Source organism: Bubalus kerabau, chromosome 20, assembly GCF_029407905.1.
Source record: "Bubalus kerabau isolate K-KA32 ecotype Philippines breed swamp buffalo chromosome 20, PCC_UOA_SB_1v2, whole genome shotgun sequence".
NCBI lineage: Eukaryota > Metazoa > Chordata > Mammalia > Artiodactyla > Bovidae > Bubalus > Bubalus kerabau.
The window spans coordinates 13,497,416-13,514,572 of NC_073643.1; the positions used below are offsets into that span (position 1 = coordinate 13,497,416).

Here is a 17,157-nt window from a genome sequence, read left to right on the forward strand (position 1 = left end):
ATGTGTATATATATATATATATATATATATATGCTGCTGCTAAGTCACTTCAGTCGTGTCCGACCCTGTGCGACCCCATAGACAGCAGCCCATCAGGCTCCACCGTCCCTGGGATTCTCCAGGCAAGAACACTGGAGTGGGTTGCCATTTCCTTCTCTGATGCATGAAAGTGAAAAGTGAAAGTGAAGTCGCTCAGTAGTGTCCGACTCCTAGTGATCCCATGGACTGCAGCCCACCAGGCTCCTTCGTCCATGGGATTTTTCAGGCAAGAGTACTGAAGTGGAGTGCCATTGCCTTCTCCGATAGCTTTATATATATAAAGCTACAAGTATACTCCTAACTTTTCACTCTTAAAACTACTTATTTAGAAGGATGTATATATGCCTGAATGGTTCAGTAGGATCAGTACTAACGAATACAGCTTTACATAGGTTGGATGAAAACAACTAGTCTGCTATTATTACACAAACAGAATAAAATACATTGGAATTTAAAAACAGTGCATTTTTATCCAGAAAGCATATTTCTTCAGAGTTTTTTCTCAAAGAAAGAGGTTAACTTTGAGAAAAATTCATGTTGTGGCTGCAGACTTTAAAGAATGAAGAGATAGTTCAGGGGTGTTTCACTGGTGAACAGAGTATAGAAACTGAATTTATGTTTGTCTCCCTTTTCCTATTTTACAATGAGTCCTCATTATTATATTTACTAAATGAAATGTTTTTCTTTTTCTGAAAAGCCTACATCTAATGCTTACCCTCAGCTAGATTAGCTTTCACTGACTTGTGTGTCAAGATGTAATATATTCAGTTAACAAACGTCTAGATTGAAAGAAAACTTGATTCAGTCAAAGACCTTGCTCAGTTCAGTCACTCAGTCATGTTCGACTCTTTGTGACCCCATGGACTGCAGCACACCAGGCTTCCCTGTCCATCACCAGCTCCCGGAGCTTGCTCAAACTCATGTCCATTGAGTCGATGATGCAGTCCAGCCATCTCATCCACTGTTGTCCCCTTCTCCTCTTGCCTTCAATCTTTCCCAGCATCAGGGTCTTTTCCAATGAGTTCTTCGCATCAGGTGGCTAAAGTATTGGAGTTTCAGCTTCAGCATCAGTCCTTCCAATGAATATTCAGGACTGATCTCCTTTAGGATGGACTGGTTGGATCTCCTTGCTTTCCAAGGGACTCTCAAGAGTCTTCTCCAACACCACAGTTCAAAAACATCAATTCTTTGGTGCTCAGCTTTCTTTATAGTCCAACTCTCACATCCATATATGACTACTGGAAAAACCAGTAGCTTTGACTAGACAGACATTTGTTGGCAAAGTAATGTCTCTGCTTTTTAATATGCTGTCTAGGTTGGTCATAGAGCTTGCTAAGAGAAGAAAATGTATGCTAATATCTTTGTAGAAAATGTCAGAAAGTAGCTTTGTGGCTTGAAGGTGGGGAAACACTTCTTAAACAAAATCAATATGGAGAAAATGTGACAGATTTTATTACATTAAAATTAAATTTTTCCAGTCCATGAAGGGCAAGATGGACAAAGTTAGCAGATAAACGACATATTGGGAGAAGATATTTGCAATACCTGAGACCAAATGGGAACTTACATCTTGAAATATAAGAAACTCATGCAAATCCTTTAAAAAAGACAAAAATTCCCAATTTGAAAAATGGGCAAAAGGAATAAGCAGGGGATTCACAGAACGGGAAATCCTAAATGGCTGGTGAACGTATATGAAGAGAAACTCAAATTCATCAATAATGAGAGAAATGCAAATTAAGGCAATAATGAAAAACCACTCCTCACCTATTACACTGGCAAAATCAAAAAGGATATACATGCCAGGTACTATATATAGGATGGAGAAGTTCAGGATGGAGAAGTTCAGGTGCCCTTGGGCATTCCAGGTGGGAGTGTAGACCAGTATAGAGATTCTCAGAAGTAATCCAGCACTCTGATCATACGAGTTATACACACATAATATAAACCCTACTCTTGGATATTACCCACCCCCCCGAAAAAAAAAATTCCCTCCCAGAGGTCCATAGAACCATGGATGAGGATGTTTCAACCTGCACTACTTGCATTAGTGGGGAACTGGAGTCCATCCCAGTGTCCCTCAGGGGAAGCTTGAGCAGCACAACCTGGGGTCAGTACACTACTGAACACGATAGAGCTGTTACAAGCAACCAAGTGAATCAGGGGCCCCCACACACTGTGCCCTTCATGGCATCCCTTGGAATCTCAGTTTTGCCATGTGCTTCTTGGCCAAAAGAACAGGTTAATGGTTCTGTTTAGTAAGTATCAATAGTTAGACCCAAACAGCTTCATATATACTTGTGTCCTAACAACTTAAAAGCTCTTTGAAGAAATTAGTGCACATAAGTAGGGAGAGAAAACAATTTCATTTCCTTCTTAAATAAGCATAATTACTCACTAAGGGGATGTGTGTGCCTGTTGGGTGTTGCACAACTCTTCAAAGATTAGAATCAGACTGAAAACTGCTGCCCTTATTTTTTCACTTTAATTTTCCTGCAGTACTTGTTTATCAACATGACTGCTTAATCATCGCGATTTGCTGATCACTATGACACATGGTTGCAAAGATATGATGCTTTATCCTAGAAAAGAATCTAGCAAATTCAGTGTTAGAACCGTTGACTGCCCAGCAGTCAACAGTCAACTGCCTACCAGTGCCCTTAGAGACTGACAAAGGTTGAGATGAGTAGCCCTGTCTTTCCCTCCAAAAGTAAAAATACCCCTCTGCACCCCTGTGGGTTCCCTGCACCTTCCCAGAGCACCCAGGTGCACAGTTTGGGAACCAGAGAATACATATAACTATGAGTAAACTGTAAAAACCGGAGAAGGCAATGGCATCCCACTCCAGTACCCTTGCCTGGAAAATCCCATGGACGGAGGAGCCTGGTAGGCTGCAGTCCATGGGGTCGCGAAGAGTCGGGCTCGACTGAGAGACTTCACTTTCACTTTTCACTTTCATGCATTGAAGAAGGAAATGGCAACCCACTCCAGTGTTCTTGCCTGGAGAATCCCAGGGACGGAGGAGCCTAGCGGGCTGCCGTCTATGGGGTCGCACAGAGTTGGACACGACTGAAGCGACTTAGCAACAGCAGCAGCAACAAACTGTAAAAAACGGTGCTGAATTTTTAAACGTACTTCAAAACTAATGCCTAGGGAATTTCCTGGTGGTCCAGGGATTGGGACTCGCTTTCACTGCCGACAGCGCGGATTCAGTTCCTGGGTCCATTTCCCTGTGCCCCCTAACTCAGCACCATGAGTGGACAGCTGCTCCAGTAACTGAGAGAGACGAACTTGGAGGTCCCAGGCTCCGGGATCTGAGAGAGACAGGTAGGAACAAGCCGGCCTAAGGATGAATCCTCTGGTCCAGGCGTCCTCCAAGGGCAGGCAGGCCGCGATAAGGCCGGGTCTGCGCAGGGAGCACATTTGGATGGGAAGCGGGGCGAGGTGGGGTTGGTCGGTCGCCCAGGTGCGAAAAGCAGGCTGATGCCGAGCTGCGGCGCGTCCCCACCTCGTTCACCCGCAGGTGGCGCCAGAGCGCAAGGCGGCGGGGGCCCCGGGTCCGGGAGTTCGGCCGGGCGGGGCGAGGGGCGGGCCCGGCGTGTCTGCGCGTTGGAGCGCGGCGACAGTCCGGCCGCGGGAAGGACTGACGGAACCGCGCGCCGCCGGATCCTCCGCGGCCATGGCCGAGCGCGCCGTTCGCCACTGCTGCCTGGGCTGGGACTTCAGCACGCAGCAGGTATCGGCGCGGGCCCCGGGGCGGGCTGGTTGGGGCCGCTTCCACCGCGACGCCGGGCGGGCTGGCGGGGACCCCGGCGCCCGGAACCCTGGGCCGCGCTGCGAGCGCTTCTCTCTCGGGCTTCCCCGGGGACCCGGCACCTCCACCAGGCCTATACCCCGGCTCTCCCAGAAAGGGGGCCCTCCACCCCAGCTCCTTCAAGGGATCCGCGGGCACGCGGCGGGGAAATGCCCGGGGAACCCCAAAGGCTCGCGCGCCGTCTTGAGCACAGGTTCCCAGGGACCCGAAGGAACTCAGCTGCTTTAAACAGAGGGCCAGACCGACGGGGAGACACGCAGGCGGAGCCCGTGACCGGGAACCAGATCCCGCTTGAAGCTTTTTTTTTTTAAGTGAAATGGGCACGTTGTACACCTGAACTTTGTTCCGCCTGTGACAGCCCTTGGATGGCACCAGCGTGCCCAGGTCAACGTGCCCGACTGTGCTGCTCCCTGAGTCAGGCACGCAGGCAAGCAGAGTCAAGATTTGCTTTCCAGTTTGGGGTATCAAGGGGCCCCTTCTCCTTAACTTAGGACATGGTCGCGGTTAAAGACAAACGCCTCTCCACAGATGGGTCAGGGGAGCAAGGTTGTGGTCTATCCCTGACCAGAAGCTCCTGGGGGGGACCTTGGATAAGTCCAGTTGTCTTTTTAGGCCTCTTTCCCCGTCTGTCCGGTAAAGGAGTTGTACCCTTGAGTTTGGAATCTGCTCTATTGGGACAGGTATCTCTGGTCCTTGATCATGGCCTTTGGGAACAAACCGGGGACCTTGCCTGGTCTCTTAGATCCCTGCAGGCCTGGACACCCCAGAGACATCTCCAAACCCTGCCTCCCATTCCTTCTCCTCTAGGGCTTTCTCAGACCTTCTTGCCTGGCACAGGAACCAGCTCATCTATGAACATCTACTTGAGGATTTTGGATTTGGCTGTTTGGGAGGGCAGAAATTCCCTGAGTGTTTTGGGGTGTTTCAGTGTAGCCTCCACTTCTTCATTTTACTAAGTCTTTGGATATGTCATTAGATGAGGCCTCTTACCCAGATAAATGCCATGATGCACCTCAGGCTCAAGGAGGTCTCCAGGCTGAACCACTTCTAGAGGGCTGGGCTTTACCTGGTAATGTTCATGTCCCTGGACCAATACAGAAGCTGAGAAAAAGTCTATCCATTATTTTTAATATTTTACCTTCCAGGTAAAAGTTGTTGCTGTTGATGCAGAGCTGAGTGTCTTCTATGAAGACAGTGTGCATTTTGACAGAGACCTTGTAGAATTTGGGTATGTACCTAGGGTGCCTGTGTGCGTGGGGGGGTGGTTTTGGGGTCCACCCTAAATCCTTTATTTTGGCCCCACTGCATGCCACTTGTGGGATGGTTTTTCCTTGACCAGGGATCGAACCTGTGCTCCTTGCAGTGCAAGCATGGATTCTAACCACTGGACTGCCAAGGAATTCCAACTTTTTATATTTATAAACCACACTATTCTGGTTTCCTCAAATTGCAAGAAGGGCGATCTTGACACATCACTCAACATCTTTATTTTGTGCCTGGAACACACTCTCCTGCATTCTTTCTGAATTCTGCACGTGGCTTTGTATATGTAGTAGGTATCAGTTGAGACTCACTTCGTATCAAGCACTGTGCGGCATGCTGGGATTTGATGGTGAAGCAAAGAGTCATGGTTGTTGCTCTCCCAGTTCTTCACATTTAGTGGGGAAGATTGATATCAGACAAAGACAGATTGATTAAAAAAAAAAAAAAAGAATGTTTTTTTTATAAACTCAAAGAAGGCCATTGACGGAAAGGAACTCACTTCTTTAAGTACTTATTGTAAAGAAGTGTGATCTAGATTTGGAAGAGTAGGTTAGAGAATGTTTCTAAGGAGGTAGTGCTTAAGCCAGGATCTGGATGAGTGGGGTTAGCCAGGTGATAGATGGTAGAGAGCTTTCCAGGCAGAAAGAATAGCATGTGCAAAGGCCCTGTGGCAAGGAGCACTGCTCTCATGGAACTGAAGAAGGCTGAGTGACTAGGGAGCAGAGAGGCTGGGTTGGGCTATATATGCCATGGAATGGAGTTTGTCTTTATCTTAAAAGTTATGGTCACCCACCGTAGGGCTGTAGGTATTGGGGGAGGGGACAGTGTGAGATGGTTGTTTTTGGTTTTTAAAAAGATCTCTCTGGGTGCAGTGGGAAAGCAGATAGGATGTGGCCAAAGTACATGTTGGGAAACCACTGAGGAGGTTTTCCAAAGATCATCCGGCTAAGAAATGATATTGATTGCAAGAGAGAGAGCTGGGTGGTAAAATTGACAAGTCTTGGTACAGAATTTATTATGAGATATGAGGGTGAGGCTTCTGGCTGGCCTTGATGGTGGATAGTAGACTGTGAAAGAGAATTGGTTTCTGGGGAAAAGATCATGATTTTAGATTTTTGTATTAGTTTGGTAGGACTTCCAGAACAAAATCCCACAGACTGGGTGGCTTGAACAACAGACTTTTTAAAAAATTAATTAATATTTTGGCTGTGTTGAGTCTCTGTGGCTGCGAGAAGGCTTTCTCTGGTTGTGGGGAGTGGGGGTTGCTCTCTAGTTTCAGTGTGTGGGCTTCTCACTGGGGTGACTTCTCCTGTGGAGCACAGGCCCTAGAGGCCAGGCTCAGTAGTTGGGATACATGGGCTTAGTTGCCCCGAGGCGTGTGGAATCTTCCTGGACCAAGGGTTGAAACTGTGTCCCCTGCATTGCCACTGGATTCTTAATGACTGGACCACCAGGGCCATCCAAACAATAGACGTTTATGTGCTTACTCTTCTGGAGTCTGGAAGTCCAAGTTCAAAGTGCTGACAGGGTTGGTTTCCTCTGAGATCTTTCTCGTTGCTTTCCAGACAGCTGCCTTCTTTGCTGCCTCTCACGTGGTCATCCTTCTATGTGAGTGCACCCCTGGCATCTCCTGGTTATTTATACCCTTATCTTTTATAAGGGCATCAACCATCCTGGATTAGGGCCCACCCTGATGACTTCATCGTAACTTAATTCCCTCTTTAAAGATACTATCTCCAAACACAGTCACAGTGTAAGGTACTGGGGCTTAGGACACGGTGAACTTCGAAGGACACAATTCGGTTCATAACCGTTGTGGATTTGTTGATTTTGAGGTGGCTTGGAGTGGTCCTGGTGGACGTGCCCCTCCGTGTCTATTTTAGATCGCGCTTCCTCCTTGAAGCCTTCCCTTTTGGCCTGTCTGTCTCACTGTCCATCACCTCGTGTTGCCATCTGTTTCTCCCCCAGCTGATATGTCTCCTTGGAGCTGAGGTTGGAGGCTATCTTGCTTTCATATTTTATATTACTACAGGCCACCCCTCTTAGAGTTTTGGTAGTTTGTATCTTTCAAGGAATTGATCTATTTCATCTAGCCTATCAGATTTGTGGCCATAGAATTGTTCATAATATTCCTTTATTGTCTTCTGATGTCTGTGAGATCAGTAGTGAAGACCCTTCTCTCTGATGTTAGTAATTTACGTCTTCTCTCTTTTTTCTTGATTAGCTTGACTAGAGTTTTATCAGTTGACCTTTCCATAGGATCAGCTTTTGGTTTCTTTGATCTTTCTCTTTTCATCTTCATTGACTCATGCTCTGCTGCTGCTAAGTCGCTTCAGTCGTGTCCAACTCTTCGCGACCCCATGGACTGCAGCCCCCAGGCTCCCCCGTCCCTGGGATTCTCCAGGCAAGAGCACTGGAGTGGGGTGCCATCGCCTTCTCCGACTTGTGCTCTAATTTTTATTAAATTTATTATTTCTTCTCTTCTGTTTGGATTATTGTTGCCATATTTGAGTTTTTGTTTTTTATGTCATTGAATATTTCAGTCTCTCTTTCTGTTGCTTCTTGATTTTGAGTCATTGTTTAAAAGGCCTCCTCACTCCAAAATTAGGAAGTGGACTTGAAAGGGCTTCTCATCAACCCCAAACTTTCCCAACCCCATTTATGCCCACTGCTCCAAGTGACAGCCTTGCAGGGTGGACATCTTATATTTAGAAGACTTGTTTTTGCTGGTGGTGCTTTCGGAGAATTGCCACCTCTGAGCCATGCTGGGCAATTTCCATGCCTTCTCTCTCCATCTTGCCCATCATTTTCCCTGTTCAATCTAGAGTTCCCCCACGAGGCTGGGGGTGGGGTGCTTCTCCTTCTGTGGGAGGGATCCAGGATCTGCCATTGCCGGGCCCCCACCTGAGGCTCTGTCCCACATTATCTCTTCTGCTTGTAGGACTCAGGGTGGAGTTCATGTTCACAAGGATGGCCTGACAGTGACCTCTCCGGTCCTGATGTGGGTCCAGGTAAGACAGGGATTCCTGTCCCTCTCTTGTCCCAGCCCGTCTCATCAGCAGACTTGGAAATTGGCTCAGAAGCCTGAAGGTGGCAGCTCATGAGAGCCCCTGTTGAGACCAGGTCCTCCTGGGCAAATGGAATCTGCACGACCCAGGGCCAGCCTCGGTCTTAGCTGGTGTCAGGACTTCTGAGCTGAAGAGACTCACAGAGGGGCTTCCAGGTGCTGAAACCAGAGGAGCTGCAAAGTCCTGCCATCTTGAAAAAGACACAGAGCAGACCTTTCCCAAACATTCTACGTTTAGGCCCTGTGTCCTCCCTTGTACCCTGAGATCCAAACATGGCCCTTACACTCTTCTCTTAGTGCTCAGTCCCCAGACCCTTCGACTCTAGGGGCAGGGGCCCTCAGCATGGTGACTTGTGACCTGCCCAGTCAGGCTTAGATCCATCCCAAGCCAGGCCTGCCTGCTCAAGACCAGTGAGGAAGGAAGATGCCTGTTGCCAGACCTGGGTTACCTGTGAAGCCACAGGACTAGGGTGTGGACAGCACAGGCAGGTGTGATAGGAGCCAAGGGGTCTCTCATTGACCACAGAGGACCTGAGACTCTGGAACTAGAGGTCAGACAACGGTAGCAACTGAATGTCCTCTGCCCACAGGTTTTTCAGTTCTCAGATGCTTAGCGGTGCTGCATGGCATGGGGGATCTGGTTCCCTGACCGGGATTGAACCAGGGCCCCCTGCACTGGGAGCTCAGAGTCTTAGCCACTGGACCACCAGCAAAGTCTCTGGAGCCTTGTTCTGATGGGACCTTCAACTTTGCTCTTTGCTTCTCCATTGCAGTGAAGTCATATCAGTAATATGGTGGACTGAAAATGCAGATAAAAGAAACAGAAATTTGAGCCACCTGGTTTTGGCTCTTCCTGAATACTTGCGTGCACGCTCAGTCCTGTCCAACTCTTTGCGACCCCGTGGACGGTAGCCCACCAGGCTCCCCTGTCCATGGAATTTCCCAGGCAAGAATACTGGACTGGGTTGCCATTTCCTCCTCCAGGGGATCTTCCCAACTCAAGGGATTGAACCAGCATCTCCTGCATCGACAGGGGGATTCTTTACTGCTGAGCCACCTGAGAAGCCCTTCTGCATGTTTGGAAGTCACCAGTTGGAGAGGCAAAATTTGAGGATTGCTGGTTTCTGATTCCATTTATTTAAAATATTTTTAGCATAGCTCACCTTTTTATTTGGTTGATGCCTATTCATTTAATTGATGTACTCTAGTGCTTCAAAGAGTTGGACACGACTGAGCAACTGAACTGAACTGAACTGAGTGCTTCCAAACCCTGAGTCATCGGTTCCTTCTTTATCTCCACTGACAGGGCAGGCACTTAAAATCCAGGCTTGTGCATTAGCCTGGCTCATTAGTTCAGGACAGTCATGGTGGATTCTGTGTTTCTTCTCAGGCTTTGGATATCATCTTGGAGAAGATGAAGGCTTCGGGCTTTGACTTCTCTCAAGTCCTTGCCTTGTCTGGGGCGGGCCAGGTTGGTTTGCTGCAGCCTCTGTTCGCAACATGAGGGGCGTCTGTCTTGGGTGGTGGTGTGGGTGCTGAGGGGTTGGCTCTCCTCAGAGGACGGTGCACATCCTTGAGAGTCACTGCACATGTTTTGTTGCAGTGAAAATCCCTATAGCTGTTTCCCCTTGGAGGATGAAACACAGGATCTGAGACAGTTCGTACAGTTAAATGTTGTACAGAAGAGAACACTGGGTGAGGAGGAACTGGATCCAGGTCCTCCAAGGGGATGGAGGAAGCATTTGACATGAATTTATGATGACTGTTGGAGGGCACACAATGGCTTTTCTCTTTTCTGGAAGTAAAAATAAAGTCAGAAATCATGCTAACAACGATAGCAGTGTGATACTGACAAAGAACACCGAACGCCTAGTGTAAGCCAGGTGCGGTGCTGAACGTTTTACATGCACTGAGTCTTCATAACAGTCGTACCAGGAGGTATCGTGCAGTGGTCAGCACAGGGGGCTCCGGGTTTGATCCCTAGCTCTGCCATTTGCAAGCAGCGACCGGGGGCACATTGTCCAGCTTTCTGGTGCCTCCATACTCTAATCTGCCGTGAGGTCAACGTGAATGTTAAATAGATAGGATAGTGCAAAAGAACCCCCCAAGTTTTAGCTACTGTTTTTATTATCATTGCCATTTACATGGGGAAACGGAGGCACCAGGAGGTGGTGTCACTTGTCCAGGGTCACTTAGCTGCTAGGAGGGGAGTGAGGATTCCAGTCCAGTGTTATCCTCGGAGTCACTCTGCCCCATGCTGGTTTAGCGTGTCTTCATGTCCTCATTGGAGAGTGCTCACCAACTCTTCTGAAGGTGCCTCTTCTTCCCCTGACCTAACAGAAGCGTATTGATTGTGTCCTTGTTCCACTCAACAGAGTCCCTGGTGGTCTCGGCTGCCTCCCTCACCTGGACCCCCTCTCCCTCCCACACGCCCCCTCTGCCCCCTTGGCCAGGTGTCCCAGGAGTGCCTCAAGCTTGCCATTTCTCTGACTGAGCACTCTGTCTTACCCCAGGTGCCCTCCTTTGGTGCCCTTTCTCAGGGAGTTGTCCCTCCCTACCTGGGACCACAAGCCAAGTGTCAGCCTCAATTCCCCCATCCTCTTGCCCCCATATTCCAGGGGGTCCCCTAATACTGCTCATTTCTCCCTGACTCTTGAGTCTACCACCTCTTCTCCAGCGCCACCTCTGTGGCCCCAGGCCTGGTACCCACTGTGTTTCTCTGGGCCTCTGTTCCACTTCCCTGCCTCCAGCCTACCTTCTCCAGGACTCTCACAAGCCCTTTCATCCATTCAACTCTGGCCGTCCAGAGTTCTTACCAGCCCAAGATAAAACCCAACCTCCCGAGCATGGATGTCAAGGGGTAGGCTGCCACCTCCCCATCCAGTCCCTTCATCCCCCACCCCAACCTCAGGTTCCTTCCCTGCACGTGCCAGCCGCTCTCAACCACAGTTACTTTCTTCATGGCGCACCCCTGCACCCAACCCTGGGACCCTTTCCTAGTTACCGCATCCACTCCTACGCACGCATACCCCCAGCTGGCTAGACTCCTCCCCGGCGTTTCCACAGCCCTGCTGCTGCACTTCATAGGGTTTTTTGGCTGCGTCCGCGTTGTAGCACGTGGGATCTTTTGTTGCAGCGCAAACTCTCTAGGTGTGGCCCGTGGGCTTAGTTGCTCCGTGGTATGTGGGATCTCAGTTCCCTGAGAAGGGATCGAACCCATGTCCCCTGCATTGCACGGTGGATTCTTAACCACTGGACCACCAGGGAAATCCCTTAATAGAGTTTTGTAATTGTCCACTTGTGTCTTTTCCCCTGACTAAACTCCAGCATCCTTTAGAATAGGGATGGTACTACCCAAGTCATCTGCCCCATCCTGGCGTGATCTAGGTGATCAGTCAGTGTTTGTTGACTGGATAGTGGTAAATGAATAAACGAGTGAGTGTCAGATAATATTCTAAGCAATATATTTAAATACAGTTTTACAAAGGCTCCAAAATCTAGACCAATAATTGTTTGTTCCTCCATGTTTTGAGGTGGACAGGGCAGAGTTCCTCTTCATATTATAGAAATGAAAACCAAGTCTCATAAAGGTGATGAGCTCTGTGACTTAGAAGTACTGAGACAGGCTCAGAGTCCAGTTCTTTGGCGTGTAGTCTGGGGCCCTTCTGGTCTCCAGGAGGCTGATACGGGCTTGGGTTTTCCCTTGGCAGCAACATGGAAGCGTGTACTGGAAGACTGGGGCCAGCCAGGTGCTGACAAGCCTGTCACCGGACCTTCCGTTGCGTGAGCAGCTGCAGGTGACTGTGGCCGGGTTGTGGGAGGCTGAGAAACTTCTACGGGAGGTGGTAGGGAAGAAGGGCTCCGAGCCCTGTAGGTCCTGAAGCCTAGGGCTTTTGGGCATCGTCAGGGGTGTGGGAAAGTGGCTGAGCAGCAGTCCTGTGAGCGTGGTCTGCCATGCACATCCCTGTGGTCGGGACAAAGGCTTGGGTGCTCACAGCCCTCATCACGTGGGTCCCTTGCAATCCAGCACGACTCTGGCAAGCTCCCTGCTCAAACTAGGGGACCTAGTGCCTCCCAGCAGTGCTTGTAAGGCAGGCTCTGGCTTTTCTCCCAAGCTCCACATGCCTGGGCCAGCCTGCCCTTGGCTACAGCTCTGGCCCTCCGCCACTCCCTTCCTGTCTCTCCTGTTGCCTGTGGTGCTCAGGTACGCTTGCCAGAACCTTCTACCTAGAGTTTTCTGGGGAAAGACCCCGTCACCCAGGCCATACCAAGGTTTGGACATGAATGGCTTACCCATGGGTCTTCCAAGGTCACGTTCAGGGAAGAGACGTCCACTTCATCCCTGCTGTGCTGGGCAGTGTGGCCGCAGATGCCAGGTGGCCCCCAGGGTCAGCAGGCGGAGCTCACGCCTGCGCTCCTTCTTTCCAGGCCTGTTTCTCCATCAGCGACTGCCCGGTGTGGATGGACTCCAGCACCGCAGCCCAGTGCCGCCAGCTGGAGGCCGCCGTGGGCGGGGCCCAGGCTCTCAGCCGCCTCACCGGCTCCCGTGCTTACGAGGTGGGAGCGCCTGCCGTGATCTGGGGACAGGGGCTCGTCTAGGAGGAAGACCTGATTGGCAGCCCTGGTCCCTTCTCCCTGGGGGTCTGGGAGGACACGCTGGTGACCTGCCCCTGTGGGAATCCTGGGAGGCCGTGTGGCTGCTGCCCCGTGGAGCCAGGCCCAGGCACTCTGACCCGTGGGTCTGAGCTAGGCCCTCTGCACTGCCCGTCCAGTGAGGGCAGGCCTGCTGCTGCTACTCCCAGGTCAGAGCTGTGCTGTGTCTGTGGCTGATAGTGGCACCTTGATCTCAGCCTCTCTAACTTGGAGACACAAAGAGCACTTACATTTTGGGTAGTTTTGAAGCTGAAAGGAGTCAGCACTTACAGGCACTTGGTGCAGCTCCTGGGAAAGTAAAAAAAAAAAAAATTGAGTACCTCTTTCCCGTTGGCTTCAGCCACAGTCCCACCGCCTCCCACGGGGTGGCTGCTCTTGGCTCAGCTGGGCTCATGTCACCCTTCCTGGAGTAGAGGTTCGGGGGATAAAACCGACCCTATTTGGGCCACCTGAGGTAGGAAGGATGTGGGTTAGGAAAATACGTGAGTCCCCTGCATGGGTGCCTTTGGTCAGAGCAGACATCCTGCCGCATGAGAAGCGAGATTGTTACCAAGGGTGTTCAACAGACATCAAACATTTCCAGATTTCAGAAACCTTCTTAAGCTCTTATTCAGAGCCTGCTATGCTAACTCTGTCAGGACTTTATGGAGTTGATCATTCTCCATAGGATATGGGTTTTTAAGCACTTGCACTCTTTTTCCAGCGATTTACAGGAAACCAGATTGCAAAGATTTACCAGCAGAACCCCGAGGCCTACTCACACACAGAGGTTGGTTAAACATTTCTCTTTAATTACAAATCAGGGTCGAATTCTTTCTATAATTTTGCATAAATATACATCTCATGTACATGGGCTAAAAACATTGATGAGCAGACATTAAGAATGATATGTACTCAATTTGCTTTTATTCTCATTGTCAGGCTTTTTCCAAAGAAGAGGGAAAGAACGGAATTGTAGGAAAGAAAAGTCAGGGACTCTCCTGACTAGAAGGGTAGAAGTCAGGGTCAGAGTGGGAGCAGGGGGCCTGGTGTCTTCTGGGGACCACCTGAGTAGATCTGGGTGCCCTTCATCTCTGTCTCCTCAATTTCCTGGGCTTCCCTGGTGGGTCAGGCGGTAAAGAATCTGCCTGCAATGCAGGAGACCTGGCTTCACTCCCTGAATCAGGAAGATCCCCTGGAGAAGGAAATGACAACCCACTCCAGTATTCTTGCCTGGAGAATCCCAGGGACAGAGGAGTCTGGTGGGCTATAGTCCATGGGGTTGCATAGGGTTAGACCTGACTGAGTGACTAACACTTTTATTTTTGGGCTCAGTATCCTATCGTTGATGCAGGATGCCTAACAGGCGCTTGATAGGTGTGGAGTCTCTGTTTTATTATGAAATTTGTAAACCTGGACCAGTGTATCTCTAGCTGTGGCCCTTCAACCAGAACCTGTATCCCAGGAACCCAGGTTCCATTCCTTGAGCCATAGTTGCTGAAAGCCGGAACTTAATGCCACCTGAGAGGCAGCTCAACGGCCTGGCTAGTGATACTCATCTCTAAGTAATTAGAAAATGATCAGCTTGTGTTAAACCATGCTGCTTTTTTAATCTTAACATGCAGTTTACTCTTTAGCGAGTCAAGGTTCCAGATTATTCTGCAGTGTTAGCCATTAATGAAGGTTTTGAGTGGAGGGGATGATAAAACTTCTCCAGAGTCTGTGTGTAGAACAGAGGTGGCCCGATTGTGAACAGGAGGTGATGGCATTCTCTCCCCTGGTCCAAGTGCCTGTGATTCCCATGTGGAAGCACAGACCCCCAGGGTGACATTTGAAATCAATTATCAGTTCCTCCCATTCATGTTTGGGGTCTCTGGCTTCCAAAGGGGACGGCTTTCACTTCTACTCATTCTGAACCCCTGAAACTGTCTTGGTTGGTTCTGAATTCTGTGGCCATACATCTACTTCCTCTGTGAATGGAAGCCATAGAAATGGAGGAAGGAAATCAGGGCACCACACTCCCCGGCACATGGATTCCGGTGAAAACTGCCTTCCCTCAGGGTGGCGTCTTCATACGGTTTTGTTATTGTTGTTTGGCTGCACTGCGAGGCTTGTGGGACCCTTAGTTCCCTGACCAGGGATTGAACCCAGGCCCCCAGCAGGGAAAGCCCAGAATCCTTACCACTAGACCACCAGGGAACGCCTTTTTCCCCTTGTCATTGTTGAACCTGGCCGATTTATGACTTGTCAGAAACTGCAGAGTGAGGAGTCACCGCTTGGTGTCCCCGCCACTCCAAATGCCCTGCGAGACCGAGGCATCCTCCGGCCTCTCACTGCTGGGGCATCTTGCTCAGAGTTTCTACTTCCCTGCCCAGCTTAAAACTCTTGTCCTGTTGTGTGCGTGTCACAAGTAGTCGGTTGTTCATGAAAGGAGTCATGAATCGCACGGTATCTTTGTCTTTCGCAGAGAATTTCCCTGGTCAGCAGTTTCGCTGCTTCTCTCTTCCTTGGGTCTTACTCCCCTGTTGACTACGGTGACGGTGAGTCCTCAGAGCCCAGCTACGGGCCTCTTCAGCAGGCGTGCGGCAGCGTGAACCGTACCCAGCCTTCCATCCCGTCTGTTGCCAAGAAGGGAGGATATTAGTTATCTTTTGCGGGTGACAAATGAGCCCAGAGCTTTGCAGCTGAGGGCCATCAATGCTTATTATCTCACAGAGTTTCTCAAAGTCAGGAATCAGGGAGTGCTTGACTGGATGCTTCTGGCTCTGGGGCTCTGAGGAGGTGGCAGTCAAGCTGGCCTCCAGCATTGAGGTCACCTAAAGGCTTGACTGGGGTTGGAGGATCCTCTTCCAGGCCACACACGTGGCTGTTGGCCGGAGGCCTCAGTTCCTTGTCCTAACCCCCCCAACACCACCATATGGGAGCTAGATTTCATCCCAAGGGAAGGGAGAGAGACAGCAGCCAAGCAGAAGCTGCAGAGTCTTTTACACGCTAATCTTGGGAGTGGCGTACATCACTCCCCCTGTCCCTGGGCACACAGACCTCCAGGTACCAGAAGAAGGGACCACACGTGGTGTGCACACTAGGACTGGGGGATGAACAGGCATCGTCTTATAGCCTGACTCCCTCAGGAGTTATATTTTGAAGTTCTTGTTCACGTTTGGAGAACTCAGGAGAGTGATGAGCTTCAGGAATCAAAACCCTGACAAAAATAAATGCATATGATGCCAATGAGGAAGGAAAGCTGGGAGGAGCTGGCTGAAGGAGCTCTGGGTTGAGGCTAGAGCAGAAGGAGGGACCAAGGAGGGAGGAGGAGGCAGAGCAAGAGCCCAGGCCTGGGAGAGTGACCTCAGGAAACCCTTGGGACACTCCGAGTCTCTGGGAGTTCAGCTGAAGTGTGTGAGTGCTGTCGTGTGCCAGACACTAATTTAGTTTGCAAGGAGAGAGAGTAAAGCCCGAAGGAGTGCTCCCCAAGCTTTGCTCACAATCTGGAGAAGCAAAGCTTCCTCCTGCACAGGAGCCCAGCTCCTTGGAGCTCAGGCTAGCAGAGTGCTGCACGTGGAGCAGCCTGTTCCCACCGGTGTTCTCCACACTCAGCCGGGCTGCTGAGCGCTGCTGGAGAAAGTTCCACTGCTGCTCTGGACATTACTGAGCTTCACCCTCAGCTGGGCCTCCACCCAGTCCCCTCACTGTCGCCTTAGGAGTCACCTACTAATTTACCAGTTGTCTAACCATCTCACGTGGGGACAGGGCTCCAGCAGCACCCAGCCCGCTGGTCTGAGGCAGGGCCCTCCTGGGCCCCAGGAGGAGGGCCATCCACCTGTGCTCTGGATTCTCCCCACTCTCCATCCTCAGGAGAAGTAGATTATTTTAGGGAAGAGTTAGCTGATCACCAGGGCTTCCCTGTTGGCTCAGACGGTACAGAATCTGCCTGCAGTGCAAGAGACCGACCTGGGTTTGATCCCTGGGTCAGGAAGATCCCCTGGAGAACGGTACGGCTCCCACTCCAGTATTCTTGCCTGGAGAACTCTATGGACAGAGGAGCCTGGCAGGCTACAGTCCCTGGGGTCGGAAAGAGTCAGACATGACAGAGTGACTTTCACACACACATAGCTGATCTTAGTGATGAGTATGAGGAAGTTTGGAGGCATCTGAGAGCTTCCCTTGAAAAGCTAGATATGACTGAGAAACCCACATTGGTGCCAGGGCTGCCTCAGAGCCTTGAACCCCAGGGGACACTCAGAGCCATCCTAGATGATGCTGCTGGGAGCTGCCTCCCCCGGCCAGGTCTTAGAGACCAGAGGCCCACTGCAGAGTGACCCAGATCTGTTGTATACATTCC

At 50.3% G+C, this 17,157-nt stretch overlaps 1 protein-coding gene across 6 annotated transcripts in view; it reads left to right on the plus strand.

The window, feature by feature from the left end:
- The first annotated feature begins 3,638 nt into the window (after nucleotides 1-3,638).
- XYLB (xylulokinase) overlaps nucleotides 3,639-17,157 on the plus strand; it is a 42,206-nt gene continuing 28,687 nt past the window's right edge. For 5 of the 6 annotated variants that reach the window (XR_008706029.1, XM_055557477.1, XM_055557478.1 and 2 more), the window contains exons 1-8: nucleotides 3,639-3,775; nucleotides 4,999-5,081; nucleotides 8,058-8,127; nucleotides 9,574-9,654; nucleotides 11,894-11,980; nucleotides 12,612-12,740; nucleotides 13,540-13,605; nucleotides 15,283-15,355. Coding sequence is in view for 5 of the 6 variants with exons in the window: in XM_055557477.1 (XP_055413452.1) it covers nucleotides 3,719-3,775; nucleotides 4,999-5,081; nucleotides 8,058-8,127; nucleotides 9,574-9,654; nucleotides 11,894-11,980; nucleotides 12,612-12,740; nucleotides 13,540-13,605; nucleotides 15,283-15,355 (646 nt within the window). In the remaining variant the exon portion in view is untranslated. The remainder of the gene's footprint in view (nucleotides 3,776-4,998; nucleotides 5,082-8,057; nucleotides 8,128-9,573; nucleotides 9,655-11,893; nucleotides 11,981-12,611; nucleotides 12,741-13,539; nucleotides 13,606-15,282; nucleotides 15,356-17,157) is intronic. The other variant, XM_055557482.1, reaches the window with a different exon arrangement.